Consider the following 21,059-nt stretch of genomic DNA (forward strand, 5'->3'; position numbering starts at 1 on the left):
AGGCCCTCACCTCCGTCGGACCACCGCCTGACGTCGTTGCTCCATCAGACCACCACTTAAGGCCCTCACCTCCGTCGGACCACCGCCTGACGTCGTTGCTCCATCAGACCACCACTTAAGGCCCTCACCTCCGTCGGACCACCGCCTGACGCTGTTACTCCGCCGAACCATCACTTAAGGCCCTCGCCTCCACTGGACCACCGCATGACGCCGTTGCTCTGCCGGACCACCACTTGAGGTCCTCGCATTCGTCGAACTGCCACTTGAGGCCCTAACTTCCACCAGACCATCGCTTGAGGCCCTATGCTTCACGAGGCTACCACCTAAGGCTCGGACTTCCACCGAACCGTCACTTTAGGCCTTGTGCTCCACCAGGCCACTACTTGAGGTCTGGACTTCCGTCGTACCACCACTTGAGACATTGTGCTCCACCAGGACACCATCTGAGGCCCGGACTTCTCCCGGACCACCACTTGAGACCCTATGCTCCACTAGGCCACTACCTGAGACTCGGACTTCCGCCGTACCACCACTTGAGACCCTATGCTCCACCAGCACACTGCCTGAGGCTCGGACTTCCGCCGAACTGTCACTTGAGGCCCCGAGCTCCACCATGCCACCACCTGACTCCAGGAGTTCTACCAAAGTACCACCCTTCTACTACGGTCTTTCAAACTCCTATCTCTTGTCGACTATGGTCCTCCCGACCTCCGTCGCCTATTACGGTCACTCTGACCTCCATCACAAGACAATGGTCTTTCAGACCCTGGTCTCTTGCCGACTACGGTCCATCCGACCTCCGTCGCCCACTACGATCACTCCGACCTCCATCACAAGACAACGATCTTTCTGACCTCAGTCTCCTGTCGACTATGGTCCTTCCGACCTCTGTCGCCTACTATAGTCCGTCCGACCTCCATCAACAGACAACGGTCTTTCTGACCCCGGTCTCCTGCCGACTACGGTCCTTCCGACCAAACAAACATGTATATATAACTCCTACCATGTAATGCAATATATATGATGTATATTTGCTACATCAATACAAGACCTTCTCCAAAGGAAAGGCCTCATTTGTAATCGACTGCAAATACTAGTGGATTCATTCAAACTGGGCTAGGCCCTGTGGTTTTTTCCCCTTTTTAGGGGTTTTCCACGTAAAAACTCTGGTGTCTCTTGTGAATGTTTCACCCCCTCTCTCATCTGATTGTGTGCTGGATCTTCGTACAATGTTAAGACGTTAAACCATATATTTCTCTACCGCCACGAATATTCCAGGATGCAACAATATGATTAATATTTCATCTCTGCTGCTCTTTCGTTTCTCTATTTCTTCTTGTCGCGGGAAGTAAGAGTTCTGAAAGTGTGGCTTTTATTAGCTATCTTGTATTATGTACCGTTAGATTTATTATTTGTTATCTGTACCGTTCATTTGTATTACCTTTCCTCTATATATTTAGCTCCTGTAACCGTGCATAATTAAAAAAGTCATTTTACTTCGCTCTTCTTCAACCTTTTCCTCTCGGTCATTATGGTATCAGAGCGAACCAGGTAATTTTTTTCCGATCGTTTTTTTCTCTCATCTTCGTTGTCATGGCAACGCAAGAAAATTCATCTACTTCTTCCCCCGAACCTCCTATTTCTTCTCCTACCTCCGACATTTCCATTCCGGCTTCTCTAAAGTTCTTAATGTCCAATGTGAAAACTATCTTGAATACTCAACTCACCACAGATAATTATCACATTTGGCGCTCTCAAATCACGAAATTGTTTTCGGCAAACAATTTTCTTGGCTATCTTGATGGCACAATCTCAAAACCCCCAAAACAACTTATTCGTGATAATCACACTGTTGTTGTTAACCCTCAGTACAGTTCTTGGTTACTCATAGATCAAAATTTGGCCTCGGCATTGTTTTCTACCATTTCTTCCTCAATCTTGCCGCACGTCCTTAATCTTGATTCCTGCGTAGATATTTGGTCTACGTTAGAACGCCGCTTGCAGTCTTCTAATCGCTCACGGATCTTGCAACTCAAGAACGAATTGCATCACGTTAAAATGAAGGATCGCACTATGATGCAATACCTATCCGAAATCAAACAACGGGTTGATGCCATTACTGCTGCTGGTTCTCATATTGAATCCGAAGATATTATCCTATATACGCTGAATGGTCTTCCTCCTCCTTATAATGCATTCAAAACATACAATCCGAACCAAAATGCATCCTATTCATTTGGATGATTTATACGCCTTACTCTGTAGTGAAGAAACAAACATTACTACAGATATTAGTTCTGATAGCTCTGCTGCGACTGCTTCGGATTCTTCATTTGCTCTTACGGCTTCCAACAATCGTTCTCGAGGACGGTCTCGCGGCCGCTCATCAAATCAACGTGGTGGTCGGTCTCAGTTTCCATCTGTTCGTGGAAATCATCAATCATCTGTTCCTGTTGATTGTCAAATTTGTGGCAAATATGGACATTCCGCTGCAACCTGTTGGCATCGCACCAATCTTTCATATCAACCAACCACACCTCAGGCGTTCTTAGCTCATGATGACACGCCTCCGGCGGAGTGGTTTCTTGATTCAGGCGCAAGCACGCATCTGACTTCCGATGCGTCTTAGGTTCAATACATACAACCATATACAGGTAATTCACAGGTTCAAGTTTGAAATGGGAATTAACTTCCCATTGCTCATTCGGGTCAAGGCATTTTGCCCACACCCGCTCGAAAGTTTCGCCTCAATCATCTTCTTCATGTTCCTCATATTACACATAATTTGATCTCTGTTAATCGTTTCATCAAAGATAACAACTGCTATATCATTTTTTATTCTAATGGCTTTCTTGTTAAGGACTCACAGACTCATCACCCTCTTCTCCGAGGCACCAGTCGTCAAGGGCTATACCCTATTGATCTTCCGTCAACTGCAGCGGCCTCTCCTCAACTTAAATCTTTTCTTACTATTCACAACAATGCTTCTATCTGGCATCGACGGCTTGGACATTCGGCGGCGGAAATACTTCATGCTCTACCTAATTGTTCTTTTCCGAAAAATAAATTTCATTGTGATTCTTGCATTCGTGCAAAAATGCATAGATTACCATTTTCTTTTACTAGTGTTAAGACAAAATCTTGTTTAGATATAATTCACACTGATGTTTGGGGCCCTTCCCCAATTATTTATGTTCAACACTATAGATACTATGTTTTGTTTGTTGATGATTTTACCCATTATACTTGGGTTTTTCCTATTAAACAGAAATCTGATGTGTTTAAAACCTTTCTTTCTTTTAAAAAGATGGTGGAAAATCAATTTCATACCAATATCAAAGCTATTCAGTCTGATCGTGGCGGAGAATATCTTAATAAACAATTTCAGAACTGTTTGCAAGATTTTGGTATTATTCATAGACTAACTTGTCCCTATACACCGCAGCAAAACGGCGTAGCCGAGAGAAAACATAGACATTTAATCGAAACTATGCGCACTTTATTATTTCAAGCTAATATTCCGAATCAATATTGGGTTGATACCTAGTTAACTGCTGCTTATCTTATAAACAGGTTGCCCATTAATCCTCAAAATAAACTTTCTCCTTATCAATGTCTTTTTAAACAAGAACCTGATATTCATCATCTTCGGGTGTTTGGATGTTTATGTTATCCTTGGTTACCTCCTGTTCAAAGAAATAAATTTCAGCCTCGTGCTGTAGCTTGTGTCTTCCTTGGATACACTAATAATACGGCTGGTTATAAGTGTCTTGATACGCTCACAAATCGTATTCACATATCTCGCCATGTTAAATTTGTTGAGCACGAATTCCCTTTTAAATCTCACCTCTCTACTCAATGTTCTTCTCAATCCAATACTGCTGCTACCTCACCCGCGTTTGTTCCTCCTCTCCTGCTGGTTCCTGCCTCTGTTCAAACAAACAATAATACCACATATAAATCATCCCACCAGCAACTTTCTATTGCTCCTTGCAATTCTATTAATCATGATTCATCTCCTAATTCAACTTTTTCATCCAACCCGATTAACACTTCTTCCAGCATACCTCGGGATAGTTCTTCCTCTGTTTCTCGTCATCGCATGGTTACTCGAAGTCAAACGGGTTCTCTTAAACCAAAACAGATATTTGACCTCCAACACAATGTGATCCCTCTCTCACCCACTTCCTTTGCTGAAGCAAACAAATTTTCCGTTTGGCGTGACGCCATGTCAAATGAATTTCAAGCCTTACAAACTCAAGGTACTTGGTCGTTAGTACCTCCTTCTGAACAGAACATACTAGGGTGTAAATGGTTGTTTAAAACCAAATTTAATTCTAATGGTACCATTGCTAGACACAAAGCTCGTCTTGTTGCTCAAGGGTTTAAACAAGAATATGGATTTGATTATACAGATACTTTTAGTCCTGTAGCAAAATTTCCTACCATTCGTCTTTTGCTTATTGTTGCTGTTAGAAAGCATTGGCCGGTCTATCATCTGGATGTTTCTAATGCATTTTTGCATGGCAACTTATCTGATCAAATTTTTATGAAACAACCACCAGGTTTTATTGATACACAATATCCTAATCATGTTTGCCATCTTCATAAGGCTATTTATGGGTTAAAACAATCGCCCAGGCAATGATTCTCCACATTGTTTTCTGCCCTTCTCAAACTCGGGTTTATTGCTAGCAAAACTGACCCTTCCTTGCTGATTTTTAAAAAAAACTCGGTCACTTTGTTTTTACTTATTTATGTTGATGATCTGTTGCTAACAGGAAATAACTTAGCTGAACTTCAAACTATTTTACAATCCTTACGTAGCGTCTTTAATTTACGAAATTTGGGCCCTGTTACTTATTTTTAAGGAATTGAAATCACCTCTTCTCCTACAGGTATGCATCTATCTCAAAAAAAAGTACCTTACTGATATTTTAAACAAGAATGGATTATTACAATGCAAACCTGTTATGAGTCCTCTTCCTTCCAAATTACCTGTTATATCTGATTCTTCTGTTTTGTTTTCTCAGCCAAAACAATATAAGCAATTAGTTGGATCGCTTCAATATATCACTATTACTCGGCCTGATATTGCTTTTGCAGTAAATTATCTTTGCCAACACATGCACAATCCCTACGAAGTACATTATCAGATTTTAAAAAGAGTCTTCCGCTACCTTAAAGGAACGGCAGATTACGTGCTTCCTATTAGTCCGTCCACATTTCACCTTCAACCCTTTGCTGATTCGGATTGGGCAGCAAATTCTACTGATCGTCGATCGATTTCTGGTTATTGTGAGTTCTTAGGCGATAATCTTCTTTCCTGGTATGTTAAGAAACAACCAACTGTTGCCAGGTCCTCTATACCGAGGCAGAATATCGGGCTCTCGCCGCTGCAGCTAGTGATATAATGTGGTTAAGGAGATTATTAGCTGATTTTGACATTCCCTGTTCCACTCCTACTACTCTATTCTGTGACAACATTTCGGCATTAGCACTTGCAAACAACCCTGTTTTTCACGCAAGAACAAAACACATTGAGGTAGATTATCATTTCATACGAGATTGTATCAAGAATGGCGATATTACTGTACATCACATTGCTTCGTTGGATCAGCCAGCTGATATCTTTACTAAAGCCATCTCTTCTACTCGTTTTTTACAACTCAGAAACAAGTTAACCATATGTGGTTAACTTGAGGGGGGATATTAGCTATCTTGTATTATGTACCGTTAGATTTATTATTTGTTATCTGTACCGTTCATTTGTATTACCTTTCCTCTATATATTTAGCTCCTGTAACCGTGCATAATTAAAAAAGTCATTTTACTTCGCTCTTCTTCAACCTTTTCCTCTCGGTCATTAGCTTTGAGCTTCTCCGCCTCCGACGACGTTGCTGTTCTGTGTCGTGTAAATTGAGTTCTGAAAGTGTCGCTTTGAGATTCTCCGCCTCCAACGACGTTGCTGTCCTGCGTCCCGTGAAGCTTGTCCGCCTCCGACGACGACGTTGTTGTTGTCGGATCGGAAGTCGCGACGGGACTCGCCGCGAAGGTAACGATATTTCTCGCCTTTCGTGCGCTTCTTCGGCTAAATCCGCCAAAATGTTGGACTTACGAAATCCGGGATTTAGGGCAAAAATGCCGAAAACGCAGTGAAGTCCAGCGACTTACCGTGAGATTTAACTTTGCGTTTTTTAGCGTTTGGCAGGATTTAGCTCAAATCTTGTCTAAATCCGTCCTAAATCCTGCATACAAACCGGCCAAAATGCTATAGCCATTTTGCCTCTTAAAATAAAAATATATAACTTAATTGAACAGCCTTTGATTGTAACAGAAAAATCTAGTATTTGAGCAACTCAGAGGCACATTATTTTTGCAGGAGGGTCATGTAATAGTTAGTGTGCTCATGCAAATTAATATGCTATTAAGAGAAAATTGATTTGTTTTATAATTCCTTGTATATATTGTTAATTGTTTTTTGTTTTAATATATTATTAATCAGAGGAAAATATTTTTTGAATAAATTTCTTAATATAGATAAATTTTATGCATATTTAACTTATTAACAAACTTTTTTTTTTCAGAGAGAGTTTCAATAATCATATTATGAATAAAAAATTAAGTGTTAACACAAAATAAATCATAGTTGATTTATATTGGAGGGTATTTCAATCTAATTTTAGATATCACATGGAGAGCAGGAACAGTGGCAGAGCTAGAAACTTCTTATAGGGAGGGCCTAAATTTTTTTTGTTACTACTCAGCTTCTTTTTCTTATTTTACTCTTCATCATTCTTCTTTGTCTCATCTAAAGTCATCCATAAGCTTGATTTTTAAAACTTCTTAAAATACATTTCCATAAAATTTATGTCAAAATTGATTTTCTAGACAAAAAAATAAGAATCTAGTCACTATTTAGACAAAGAAGCATTTTATCAAAAACCACAAGAGCATATCAATTAAAATTCAATTTCATAACAGGAGAAACAAAACAGGACTTAAAAGCCAATACAAACTTCATTTTTCATAGGAAGGAAGTCATTTTTTGTCTCCAATACAAAATGCTATTACTATCTTGAATTTATTAATTATATGGCATAATTTTTCTGCATTTAACGAATTCCCAGTTCCCACAGACATGGATCACCATGACGAACAATAATAAGATACATAGAAACTTTATATTCTTCTCTTCACTACAATTAGCATTCCTGAAAAGAATCCTGATAGTAAAAAACAAATGGGATCAAGAAAATGAAGGGCTAGAAAATTTCAAATAACATTTTGTAAGAATGTAAGCGGATGGTTGTTTAAATTTAGAATGCCTAAAAATATTCCAAACACTATTGGCTATTCTGGTGTGAAAATCCTCAAATAAATGTAATAAGAAGAAAAAAAAAAATCCATATCATTAAAAATCCAAAAAAGAAGTCAGGAACGATCGAGAAAAAAGCAGACATTTGTTGCATTTTGCGAATCTTACCTCTCATGATCTGTCGAGATGACGAGGTGGAGCAAGGCAGATGAACCTCAAATGTGGGAGTAGAACGAATCTTCCTCATAGATTCTCAAATCAAGTGGGCCTAGCGGTCGAGTGGGGCTGGCAATTCGATTAAGCAGACAAGCAAAATGAAATTAGGGCTGCCGCTTCCCACTTGCCAAAATAAACGCCCGCAATAGCGGAAGTTTCCAATTTTCTGAGTGCGGAAGAATGATATATCCAATATAACTATGAAAAAATCATAAGTATTTGAGTAATGATATTCGCTCCCTTATTAAGAAATATAATGAATGAACATGCCATTTTTTTTAATTAGTATAAAAATGACTCAAATGTTTTGGAAACATAATTTTAGTTTGTTAAAATAATTCTCATCATGCTATCTAATAATGTAGTTTGAGCATTCACCAACTAGAGCTAGATTAGAGTTTTATTGCCCACTCTTGTACCATTTTTCTTGTAGTTGTCAACAAATCATGACATCCATTACTTGAATCATGAAAGTTGCTCCTTACCAATCGGGCGGAGTAGTTCAATGATGCATGGATCGATGTGCTTGTTCTTTTTTCATGATAGGTCTTTAAAATCACTAGCTAGTATTTTTAATTTATTTTAACAGTCTTCATTTAAACACTTGGACAATATACAACACTCTTTATAATTGCAACATATGGATTGACCACTTTCTTATATGTACATATAAGAATGACCACTTTCTTATATGTACATATAAGGGTAAACAGTTTATCCCCTGACTCCTTCCCCCCAAAAGTCTATACAATGAATAGGTTGATCACTTGACTTATCTCCCTCCTTACTTGCACAGGCAATGGCAAGATATTCGCTTCGCCCCCAAACTTCTCCTACTCTACCTTTAAATCCTGCTCAACGTCCCTCTCCTACTACAACTCATCCATAACTTCAGCAAAAGCTAGTAGGCACATTCTCACTTTCTTCCTCATCCTCCATCTCCTTGCTCTCATAATATCCCATATGTAAAGAACTTGTTAGATCATTCAATTTCTACTCTAACCTTATTTGGTTATTTTTCAACCTCATTTAGCCACTTTTCAAATCCAGAATAATGGTAAAATAATGATTTTTCCCTTCTTAAGATGGAATGAATTGACTTTCAGTTAATTGTACTTCATGTGTGTCTCATTCTATCTCCTTAAAAAGGTGCTCTTTTTCACATTTATATTTCTAATTAGGAGAGGATAAGTGGAAATACATAAATGAATTTATAGAAATTGTCTTCATTAACTCTATGCTCTGGCTTATGATGGAAAACTCCCAGCCCAAAAAAAGTTATATATCTACGTCCTTAAACATAAGAAATAGATAAAATATATGCACTTGCGAGTCGCAAGCACGTTGTTGCTCTTTCAGCTCAACATCCTTGGTAATCTCTCTCTAATAAACTCAACAAAACTCTTTATCATTTATGGTATGATTACATAAACTTAGTATTGGAGTCAAACTACATATCCAACAACAATATATTAGGGTATGACATTCTTCTTTAAGGTGGTGGCTACATAATGCACAAGCCACAATGTCTCTCTTCAGCCATTGCAGTGTCCTCTCTTATAACATCTTATCCCATGGGTATCTAAAAGATGCCTCATCATCTTTGACCATGAGAACCAATTAGTGAAGATATTACTACGTTTGTGATAATTGAAGAGGACACAATCTATAAAGTAGCCCAACCCAAGTTTTTATATATCATCTTTATTAGTGCACTTTATAAAGCATTCTCTTGATCAAATTTTTAAAATTTTTATCCTCATCCAAGAAGCTCTAAACCAACATGTTGTTTCTTTTCATCCTCTTAAATTCATTATCAATAGGGAACTCTCCAAAAGTCAACTCAATCACAGAATCACTGAAGAAAAGTCAATAATCTCAAATTTAATGTTATTCCTTTCAATGTTGGACATAGTGGAGTATTGATCATTCTTGTCATCATCAATCATCATTAATGATAATTCATGATTGAAGATACCAAAGAACTGCATTTTAGGAGCTCTTAAAAAGGCCTAAATAGGAATCTCTAAACCTGGACAATGAGGTAATTAGCTTTATATTGTCTAATCAGTTTCTCCATAACATCCCAAACCATATACTGTAATGCCTCTCAACTATTAAGGCTAGATTAAACATCTATACATATCACAATGGAAAAAAATTATGAACCGCCTTCAACAATAATATAACTATCTTGGATAATGATTGAACCATCACTAAAAATGATTGAACCATGCCAGATCATGATTGATTCATCTTCAACCAATATTAGAAGAGTCTTCAAATCATCTTCAATGCATGATCAAATGTTCTTTGAACCATATTTAAATTATCATTAAATATTCCTTAAACTTTTTTTAATCATTCTTCGAAGATAGTTTGATCAGGATTGAAGAAGGTTCAAAGACAGTATGAAAAGGTTTGAAGATGCATGAAAGAAGATTTAAAAATTCCTCAATCATAGGTTGCAGATTGTTCAAAGACTATTACTGATGGGTAAATCATTTTTTAAAATGGAGAGAATAATGTTTAAATAATATTCTATCATTGTTTGAAGATTGTTCATATTATTTTATCATGATTTAATCTTAGTTTGAAGATAAATGTAGTTGAAAGATAACCCTAACATAACAAGTTCCTAGCAAGTAAACTAAAGTTTAATGTCGAATGGGTTTAAGGTTTAGAGTATGAAGATCGTTTTCAACCCTAACTGACAAAGCAAAATACATCACTAACATTTGAAAATGATAAATAGAGAGACTGTCACTATGACATTTAGTCACAAGGTGAAGACGAATGCTTAAGATTTGCTTAAATGGAGAAGGTGATAGAAAGAAAAAGGGCTTATATTAAAAGGTCCCGTAATTATTTAGTGAGGGGTCCGACTCTATTTGTTAAAACTTAGTGGTATTGTGGTCTAAAGAGAACTTTTAAGCAAATTTTTGTAAGAAAACAAACAACATGCATATTTTTCATATATTTTTGTTGTGTTATGAGCATATGCACTGGGTCACATGGGCGCCACGGCTCCATTTGCTAAAACAAGTTTTTATATATTTTTTCTTGCCATTTTCTCTCCTCACTGTCGTGGTTTGCCGAGTAAGGAAGAAGAGAGGGAAGAGAGAAAAAATCACATTTTGGTCATTTTTTTGTCGTTGCCCTATTAGGAAAAGTCTTCTGATTGTTGTAAGTAACCCAATTTTTACTTTAGCTTTCAATAATTTTGTATATACTAATTTATATTCTTCCAAAAGTAATAAAAATGCATTTTTCCTGATTTATCGATCTTTACAGTGTAATATTTTATATGATGGATATGATTTTTAGGGACATTTTGACTATAATTTTATTAAGTTTCACCGAGTAAATTGGGAGTTATGATTTTCCGAAGATTAATGAATATGCATTTTATAGAATTTCCTTATTTGCTTTGTATTTTACACGTGTCTCTGCATTATATAGGAAGATGACACTATTGATATAAGATGAATAAGGTATTTGCATTTAAGCAAGGAATGTTGACTGTTAATACTATAATTAATGAGTGTTGACTATTAAAACGATAAACCATGTACAGGAGAGTGGGCCAATAGTCTTTCATTCAAAGTTGTTTTGTGATGCTATCCCGATTGTAGCCTTTAATTGATAATTGATTACGCCGAAGAGCGAAAAATGTCGACTCTTTATAAATTATTGAAAACCACTTGCAATGATAATCAACTTAATGAATAAATGACAAGATTGATAGCTGGTAAATGAAAAGATGAAAATATCACATTAAAGTTGGATATTGTCTTGTTGTATTATATGCTATTGATGTATAAATTGATAGCATACAAAATAATAGATAAAGAATTGATGATTAAGAATAGATGAAATGGATAACTGATTCATGTATTTCTTATTCATGCATACATATAGACACCTGTATGTTCATGATTTATCTCATTGACAAATTATTATTATCACAATAATTATCTTGTACATGTTATTAATTTATAGATTTCAACCTAATGATTCCTACTTTTCGTTACTAATCATATTGATTCGTGGTATTGATGACTGATCATTGATCGACTATTGAAAGCTATTAATTTTATTGATTGAGATAAGCATGCATATTGATTTCTAAAATCTTATATTGGAAGCTTTACTGGGGGTTCTATTAGGCTTTGTAAGCTCATTATGTGGATTTTATTGATTTAAGAACAGAGAAGGGACCAGGACTTTGTGGAGTGAATTTGATTGAGATCTTTAGGTCTTTCAATTGATATTTTGTAGTTTGTTTATTCTTTCATTTATAAATGATCTCTTGCTATTTAGAAATAAGATTTTGACGAAGGAATATAGTGAAAGATTTTTAAATATGCAATACTTAGTTTCTTCCGTTGGATTGATTGATTTATATTGATAATTTTATAAAAGCTCTAGTAGATGACTAAAATATAAAAATAAACAATTCTTTTAATTTAGGTCTTGAGGCATCACACTGTTTATAGTGGCTAATTAGTGATGTAGGTTTGTTTGACATGACTTCCATGCCTTTTCAAACTAGAAGCCTCTCTATTTCATCATCTAGGAGATTAAAGCTTAATATAAGGAGAACCTATGAAATTGAATTGACAATTGTGAAAGGTATAATTCTTAGCTTGAAATTATTGAGTGAATTGCATTTATTTGCACATCTTGTGTTATGCTTAAGAAGTATGCCCAGGAAACTTCATATATATTTTTAGTTGAATTTTCAATGCATGCTTATCCCTGGGTTAATAAGTTCGAGTGAATTATCTGCAGTTTGTAATTTGTATTTAGAGTGAGTGATATATCATGAGATTAATTCATGTTTTTTGTGAGTCACATCACATGAACTAAACGATATGATTTACCATTTTGTTGATACTTTAATGAATCGAGTTCATAACATTGAAATTTAATTATTGCATGTGTTTAATTTATATTGTTAATATATAATTTGTTCTTGTCATTCTATTTAGGTTGGATGTCCTGCTAGTTATATTCTGCGTATCTAGCATACCTATTCTGGTCCCATTGTAAACTGATCATCTGATCATTTGGACCATGGGACTTAATAATATATAGGAGTACTTGCATCGAATATTAGGATTGGTAAATGTGATATTTAATAAACTTATGACTACATTTGATGAAGTTAGTCATCAAATTGATTCTTTTGATGGAGCCAATTTGTAAAAAAAAAAAAAACTCTTATGGTATATATTTTTTATTAGCAACTTTAATCCCTCTTATTATAATGGATATAGTACTTGAGTCTTAGTTGATAAGTATATCACACAGTATAGCAAAGCTCAAAGTCTTTAATCTACTATAATTTACTTTATGATATTGTTGTTGAGGGAACTATTAATTTCACCAATTTAGTTAATCCACCACTTTTTTTTTGTCAACTCAGATCTTTCGTCCGTCAAATATCTAAGTCTCATAGGATGCCACATTTAATGGATCTCTCAAATTCCTTGTAAAAGAGATTGGTCATATTAAGGTTATAACAAACCATAAGCTCCTCCTTTCTAACGATTATCTAGGGGAAGATTCTCCTTTGCAAGATGATTTCATAATTTAACTTATACTTAATTTTAAACTTAAGCCTAAGGATGAACCTCATTGTGCACTTGTGCCAACACCAGAGCTCACGTGTGCTCTTTCTAGTGATTCTGAACTAAACTCCAAATATGAGCTGAAATTTGCTAAGCGTGGTAGTTTACCTGTCCCTTCTCTTTTTCTTGCTCTTGAGAAATTATTTGTTAAGATTTTCATATCCATGATCATCAATTTAGGTTTTGTTTGGGATGGCTTTCTTACTGCTTCTTAAAATAGCTTTTTAGTACAAATATTAAAATTTTTGTACTAAAAAGCTGCTATAAGAAGCAGTAAAAAAGCTGTCCCAAATGAAGTCTTAGTGGTTATGTATTTGATTCTATGTTATCATATATATGAATGTATAGGAAGAATCATTTGAAGAATGTTGAATTACAATTGCATATTTATCATTTTTTTATGACTTACTATACTGAAATCTAAATCTAAAGTTGATTTTGACATCATAGACGTATGAATTATATTATTTAATAATGACTCGCACCTTTCTAAAATGCTTATTCTTATCAAGAGAGCTAGTTATTATTGTTGGAAAGTTCCTGGGATTTTCTTAGATGCTTACGATTGGTTTCTCACTTTTTATTCCAATGAAGTTGTTTGTCATATTTCCCCTAACAAGTTTATATGTCTTAATTAAACTTGCAGGGAACTTATTTTGATTTTGCTGCATTATTTGTAGTCCATTTGGATCAGTTTTTTGTTGGCATTGAAAAATTAACAACCATTCACACTGAAAATTTTGATCTTGTAGCATATGCTAACATCAATATGCAGGAGTAATAGTGATTAAAATTATGTTTTAGTTTATTTCTATTTTGTATGCATTCCGCATTTTACCGGTAACGTATTACCTAATATAATCTTAAAGCCTCATTATGTTCTTAAAAAGCTAGTACTTATTGTGTTTTTACATTCTTTTCCTTTCAACGGCAACGTTCATCATATTTTCTATGTTGAGAATCTTTTACCTTGTAGAGATCTTTCAAACCTCCATAGTTTTCAATTAGTATCTCTGCAATACCTTTCTATTGATATGCTATCTTCAACATAATTCTCTTGAAGATATTTTTTTTGTATGACAGGAGAATTTACGCATATTGTTTGAGAAGGTGCATGTGGATTGTTTATGATGTGATTGACTATCATTGAGTGTATCTGTTTATGTTCTCAAAGATTATTTGAATACATTTTCTTTAAATTGTTAAAACTGATATTAATTAGGATCATATTCATAGTTATCTCGAGATCCTTTTATTCTATAATAGAGGACCCTAGGGCTTATTTCTACTGAATGAAGATGATGCAGGACTACGTAAATGAAATGCTCTTAGTTCATTTGGATTTCGCACAACTTGTGATTAGAATAATTTTAGAGCAAAACTACTAGCAATTTAAAACAATGAATCAAAACAAATAGTGGTTACATCCGCTTAGGTTAAATCACATGACAAGAGTTTTGAATACTTCCAAAATAAATAGAAAACAATACAACGATGAGTAGTAGTTTTCAACGTAATCCCTAGTCTAACAATGAGAATTAGAAAACATAGAGGTGCACTCAAATCCTACGTTTACTAAGCTTTAGCATGAGCAATGAAGAGGGGATCCGTCGTGACTGCAATCAAACCAAGAGAAGTTAGACTAAAAGAGATAAGATGCAAGGAGGAAGAGAAACCTTCATCAAGAAGTGGTGGAGATCCTCCGCTCGACGCCTTCGAAGTGTGTTCGTTAATAGCTTCCACTAAGGTATCTAGAATTCGCTCCAAGTAGTCTTCGACGGTGTGGTCAATCCTTGGGTTCACGTTGAAGAAGGTTGATCGTAGGATGTCGGTGAAGTCATCTTCGTCCCAAGTTATGCCGTATTCAGTTGCCGGATCCGCCATTCATGGATGATTGAATGTAAAATCTCCCTAGCACTTGATAGGACTCTTGAATGCTAGCAAGGAGAAAGAAGTCTCTCTTGCAAGGAGAGAGGAAGCAAGCCCCCAAATACTATTCCAAAAATCTGAAAATAGTTTCAGATTTTTATTCAAAACCTGAGAGGAATTTCAGATTTCAGTGATTAGTAGAAAAGGGTTTGGAGGGGGAACATATGACTTCAAGTTCTAGTGGAGAATTATTGAATGAGAGGTGGTGGGAAGAAAGAGTGGGGAAGAGGTTTTGGAGAGGAGGAAGAGGACTTGATTTGTTTCCAAAACAAGGGGTTTCCTTTGGAATAAATCAAATAGAAAAAGGTATGAGGGGATTTCGGCTAGAGGGGATTTAAAGTGACTTGGACTTATTGCAAAAGATAGGATTCTGGAATTAGGAAATAAATTCCAATTCAAGTCCAGGGGGCCGGCGGCATTAATGGAAGAGGGTTGGAATTTGGAGACCCATTAATGTGGATTGATTTGGAAAGGATATTTTAAATCCTATTTGAAATTTTAATTCAAAGATGATTCAATTAGGAAACTTCCCAAAAATAGGATTTGTAAATTAGGAAACAATTCAAATTCAAATTAAATTTGAATTGGAATTAAATGAGTTTCCTAACCTATGGGGACCCAAATGGAAAGTCTAGTCACAAGCAAAAACAAAGGGGGAGAGCACAAGCTGGACGACTGCTAAGGAGGTTGTCGCCGGTTTTGGGGTGTGGTGGGGGGAATCAGATGGGTACAGGAGAAAGGGGTCGGGTGGTGGTTGGAGAGGGAATTGGCCGTGGGGTTGTGAGGGGCAAGGGGATGATGGATGAAAGGGGAGATGGGGTAGAGTGCCAAGAGCCACCGGTGGTGACTGTTGGGTACGACGGGTGGCCTCTCCTAGGCTCCACCAAGCTCTCTAGCTTTCTCTCTCTCAAGCTCTCTCATAAGCTCCAAGAAAATAAGTGCAGGAAAATTTTCTCAAAATCATTCATTAATCAAAAACAATAAGCAAGGGGCTATATATAGCCAAATACAATGGACTCAAAAAGAAAAGACCAACTTGCCCTTTGGGCTCACATACGACAATTCCCCTTAAAAGGGTACAAACGGAACAACATAATGACACCAAGGAAAATAGAAAATACATAAATAATAAAATGCATAAATGACTCAGAAATACAAAGACTCAATCGTGGCCGTAGATCGGCGACCACGCCTCTGATAAACCTTCCACTAGCTGATGTCTCCATCAGAAGAGCTTGATTTGAACTGGCTCCAACTTCTTATTCCTCTCTCTCTCTCTCTCTCTCTCTCTCTCTCTCTCTCTCTCTCTCTCTCTCTCATGTCTGCTTTTGCAGATTCCCTCACTCAAAATATTCTCTTTTGAACTCCCTTTATCTCCCATCATTCCTTCTCTCTCTCAATATGTTTCCTCTTTTTTGATCTCTCTCTCTCTCTCTCAATAATTGCTCTTCTCTTCTTCCTCTTAATTTCCTCTGCTCATATTTTTTTTCACACCAAATCCATTAACCTAATATTGAAAAATAAATAAATAAATAAGATCTTAATGGACTGGCCTTCTCCTTTACAGTGGGAAAACTGTCCTTTGCAACCTGGCCACAACCTAGAAACAACACGAAATCCCATTGTCAACGCCATTCAGATTCTTTTTGCACGCTGCGTCACCGAATTAGTTTATTTCTCATAGATCTGACCTGCTCTCTAAAATCATTATCCATGGCCTTCACAAAATAATTAATCAAGGCTGCATTTAGTTTTATGTTATGTTTGATTGATTATATTGACACAAGGAATGAATGTCAAGAAGATTTAGAATTCGTTTGGGATGGCTTTCTTAATGCTTCTTAAAGCAACTTTCTAGCACAAATTTTTTTTAATTTTGTGCTAGAAAGCTACTTTAAGAAGCAGTAAGAAAATCGTCCCAAACGAAACCTTAATAAAGCCATTCCGAAATAAAACAATGCTAAAAACGATGATGATCATAATGCTCCTATATCGTATTGATGCATTTAATGTACTATTACAGTCTTCTGTAATTCTTCCTTTAATATATACTATGTCAGTTTTTTGTTAGTCTACTTATATATTTGTAATTTTGATTTCTCTTTTTATTGCTTTAGGACGTCAATTTCATGCCCATCCTTCAGTTAATCTCAAAAACTTCATTAGGACCTGCTGCCACTTATGCAATAGATCATTCTCAGATTCAATCAATAGCACCGTTAAAATTAGGGGTAGTGCCGTTAAAGAATTCATCCTTGGGATCTTCTTCCTCTTGTTCTTACCCAAAAGGTCACTCTGGTTGGTCTTTGCGGCTTGACATTGACAAGCCATCATCTAAGATCAACTATTCTCTTTCGATGAAAGATGCATCTTTTCAACGGTTGAAAAAGTTGAATACCTCAAGAGAGAAAAGTCTAGAATATATTTCACATGATCTAAACGGGAAGCTGCAGACAGAAGTTTATAGTGGTTCTGGTCTTGTTAAAATCTCAGTGGGCGTGTGTGGTAAAGAGTTAGAAAGAAGGCGAAAAATTGGACTAGCAAACAAGGGTAGAACTCCATGGAACAAGGGGATAAAGCACAGTGAAGGTATGGATATTGAATCTTATGGCAATCTAAGACTTTGTTTGGGACGATTTTCTTACTACTTCTTAAAACGGCTTTCTAGTTAAACATTTTTAATTTTTGTACTAAAAAGTCGCTTTAAGAAGCAGAAAGAAAGCCATCCAAAACGAAACCTAAAATGCAACCAATACTGATATTTTTTTTTCGCACGCTGCCATTTCTTATAAAATCCAGAAACTCGAATGCGTATTAAGAAGAGAACCATAGAGGCGTTAAAAGATCCAAAGGTGATGTCATGTAAATCAATTTTATGATTTTTCCTCATAGGTGTGGCAGATTTAAATTTTCCAATTGCAGTTTTTATGATTTCTTATTAGATAATCTTAGCTGTGTTTATCCTTCTTATATCAGGTTAGGAAAAAGATGTCTGAAAGGCCTCATTCTCATAGGTGCGCTTATCTTGCTCCCAAGAAATTGATTTTTAGCGGTAACAGACTTAGACTTCGTTTGGGACGGCTTTCTTATTATTTCTTAAAGCAACTTTTTCGTTATAAAATTTTAATTTTTTAACTAAAAAGCTGCTTTAAAAAGCAATAAGAAAGCCGTCCCAAATGAAGCCTTAATGTAATTAATCGTATCTAATTCAAATTGGTTATTTCAGTGATCAAAGCAAAGCAAGGATAAGTTTTAGTCTGAGAAGGTTTTGGCATGAGTCCTTGAAACATAAAAGGTTGCAAGAGAAACTCTATTTTTCATGGGCAAGATACATTGCAGAAGCAGCAAAACGAGGCGGTGATGACCAAAGAGAACTTGGTTGGGATAGTTTCCAGAAAATAAAGGCGGACATAAATTTCCAATATCTTCAGGAGAGAGAAGAGAAGGCATTAGCCAGGGAAACTGCAAAATTAATAGCAGAAAAGGTTGCAAGGGACAGGGCAGCAAATAATGCTCAAAAAAGGAAAAAGAAAGAAGAACAGGCCAAAACAAAGTCTTTGCTACGGCAAAACTTGTTAAATAGGAAAAAGAAGAATGATTTGGCTAGGGATTTAAAGCTCATCGAGAGATTGGCAAAGGTAAAATTACTCATTTACTCTCTTTTTTTTTCCTTGTCATACATGTGTTCTTTAACTTCGTATCATGGCTTGGGATGAGTTATATATTAAAATTTAGGGGCTGTTTGGTAGCACCCAGGATTTGATTTAAGTAGAATTTTGTAAATCCTCTAACTCTGAATTTCGGAAATCCTGAAAACTGTTTGGTAACTTTCATGATAAATCCTATTAAATCCTGTGTGACTATTTGGCTATAGAGCGAATTTAACTAGCGGACTCTTCCTCTTGAGCTAATGGATTTCGTAAATCCGGCAAAAAACAGGATTTAAGAAATCTGGGATTTAGCACGAAAAGGTAAAATTTTCCCATCTACGGCAGCTTTCATTTGACGTGATTTTGCATTTTAGCCCGTTTGGTTGGATTTCGCTCAAATCCGGCCTAAATCCTGCTACCAAACAGCCCCTTAACATTACACGACTCTTCTTAATCTATTGGTTGGGAGCTTGTGATACAACCAAGAGATCTTGAGTTCGAATGTTTATTTGGGTGAGTTTACCTTAATTGACCTAAATATCCCCGAAAAAAAAAAATAACATTAAATTTGTAGACAATGAGGAAAGAGATTCTATTTTTGGCTTTGTTTACTTCAAGTATTGATAACAAAGATCCCGTTGTTAATTTTATCAATTTAGATACCTAATGTTGTATCTGTGGAGTACTTTCTATTATAGTTTGTGCATTTTAAGCTAATATATTTGCATTTTAATCTAAAGTGGCCTTTTTACATTAACGGTATTCATGGCTGAAGATCCAATATAGCAAGAGGCGGTTGAATATTCCTGTTAGCAGACGAAGAGCAAGTTCAGTTGGGTCTCAACCATCTGTGGAGAATTTGGACTTAGAATTCATCAAGGAAGAGAAATTGCAAAGAAGTAATTCACTTGCAGATCAACTTCAAACGCTGAAGGGCAAAAAGTTTGAGGTTTGTGTGCAGCTGTTGTGAAGGCTACTGCTCTGTATTTTAGTTTAGGTGAATAAACTTATTCCTGTAGGGTGTACTTACTTTTTTGAGACTTACATCTTAAATATTAGATGTTAGTGATTGGCATGCTAGCTCCAATTCATGAAAAATTATTACGTGCGGGTCCGGATTCGTCCGGAGACCAACAAAATGTGTCACGTCACCTCAAAAAAATGCACCGTGCTCGGCACCAAGCGCTCGGTATTTAGAATTTTGGATGAATTAAATATCATATATGCACATCATATATATAAACATTGAATTTAAAATCTCTTAGATTGAAAGTCTAAGCATACAAATAACATATTATGATTTCGTTTGAGATTTCTTGATGCTTTTTAAAGTGTTTTTTTAGTATAAAAATTTCTTCAGTTTGAAATTTTTTATTAAAAAGTTGCTTTAGAAAGCAGTATGAAAACTGTCCAAAAAAATTTTGTGATGTGCTAGGGTGTAAACTAGTTGAGTAGTGGTCTTAATGAGCTTGGCTTGCCTGTATGGTAGTTGGCTTGGCTTGAGTTCGTCGCATTGCAAATGGCCCGTCGAGCGGCTCGTGAGCCCACAGTCGCGGTCGGCCTGTTCTTCATTTGGAATTATCGTCCTGATGCCCTCATCCAATCATTAGAAATTGCTGCCTAGCAATCGCATTCGCCATTCAAATTTGCCACTTCATTTTTTCGCAATTCCCGCCCGATGCTTGCATTTCATTGTCCAGATTTGCTGCCCAGCACACACGTTTGGTCATTTTAGGATTTAATTTTTTTAATTTAAACAATCATTCAAGCTTGGCTCGTGAGCTTGCAGGTCGAGCTTAATCAAGCTCGTTATCGAGTCAAGTTTGAGCTAACTTGGCTCACTTACACCCCTAAGATGTGCTAACAATAATAATTATTTTTGTTGATTCTAGTTTTGAAAAAAGAAAAAATTTATTGGTGTTAAATTTCATAACTTTTAGATGAAAGCATCAAGTGTCCATTTGGTGGTTTGAAATTAGATACCATGTTTTGAAAATAATAATTTTTTTTTAAAATTTAATATTTGATTCTATGTACTTAATCCCTAACATTGATTTTAATTTTATTATACTTTATAAAAAATTAATAATATTTTTCACTTTTCCAACAGCCTAGGGTTTTTGATGCTCTAGTGGTTTGCATAAGTTCTTACCAAATAATGTTATTTAATTCTTTTAAGCTTTATATTTAACGTTCAAAGATAATGATATTGTTTAATGAGATTTAGCTTGTAAAAATGAGAGCGTTGAAGTCCATATAAAAATTAGTTTTAATTAGGAATCATATAACTCTCTTAGATTTGATAAATAA

The 21,059-nt window shown here is 35.9% G+C and overlaps 1 protein-coding gene across 2 annotated transcripts; it reads left to right on the plus strand.

The window, feature by feature from the left end:
- The first annotated feature begins 5,875 nt into the window (after nt 1-5,875).
- Nucleotides 5,876-19,814, plus strand: LOC110092273. Of its 2 annotated transcripts, none has more exons than XM_020816756.2 (6): nt 5,876-6,055; nt 17,217-17,688; nt 17,899-17,951; nt 18,076-18,113; nt 18,326-18,737; nt 19,525-19,814. In XM_020816756.2, exons 2-6 carry the CDS (start codon nt 17,229-17,231, stop codon nt 19,717-19,719), a joined length of 1,158 nt encoding a protein of 385 aa, XP_020672415.1. In that variant the 5' UTR covers nt 5,876-6,055; nt 17,217-17,228; the 3' UTR covers nt 19,720-19,814. The 2 variants fall into 2 exon arrangements, with proteins under 2 accessions (XP_020672415.1, XP_020672416.1); XM_020816757.2 differs by having other exon boundaries at nt 19,490-19,624.
- The last annotated feature ends 1,245 nt before the right edge of the window (nt 19,815-21,059 follow it).

This window comes from Dendrobium catenatum, unplaced genomic scaffold (assembly GCF_001605985.2).
Source record: "Dendrobium catenatum unplaced genomic scaffold, ASM160598v2 fragScaff_scaffold_1381, whole genome shotgun sequence".
In the NCBI taxonomy this organism is placed as follows: Eukaryota; Viridiplantae; Streptophyta; class Magnoliopsida; order Asparagales; family Orchidaceae; genus Dendrobium; species Dendrobium catenatum.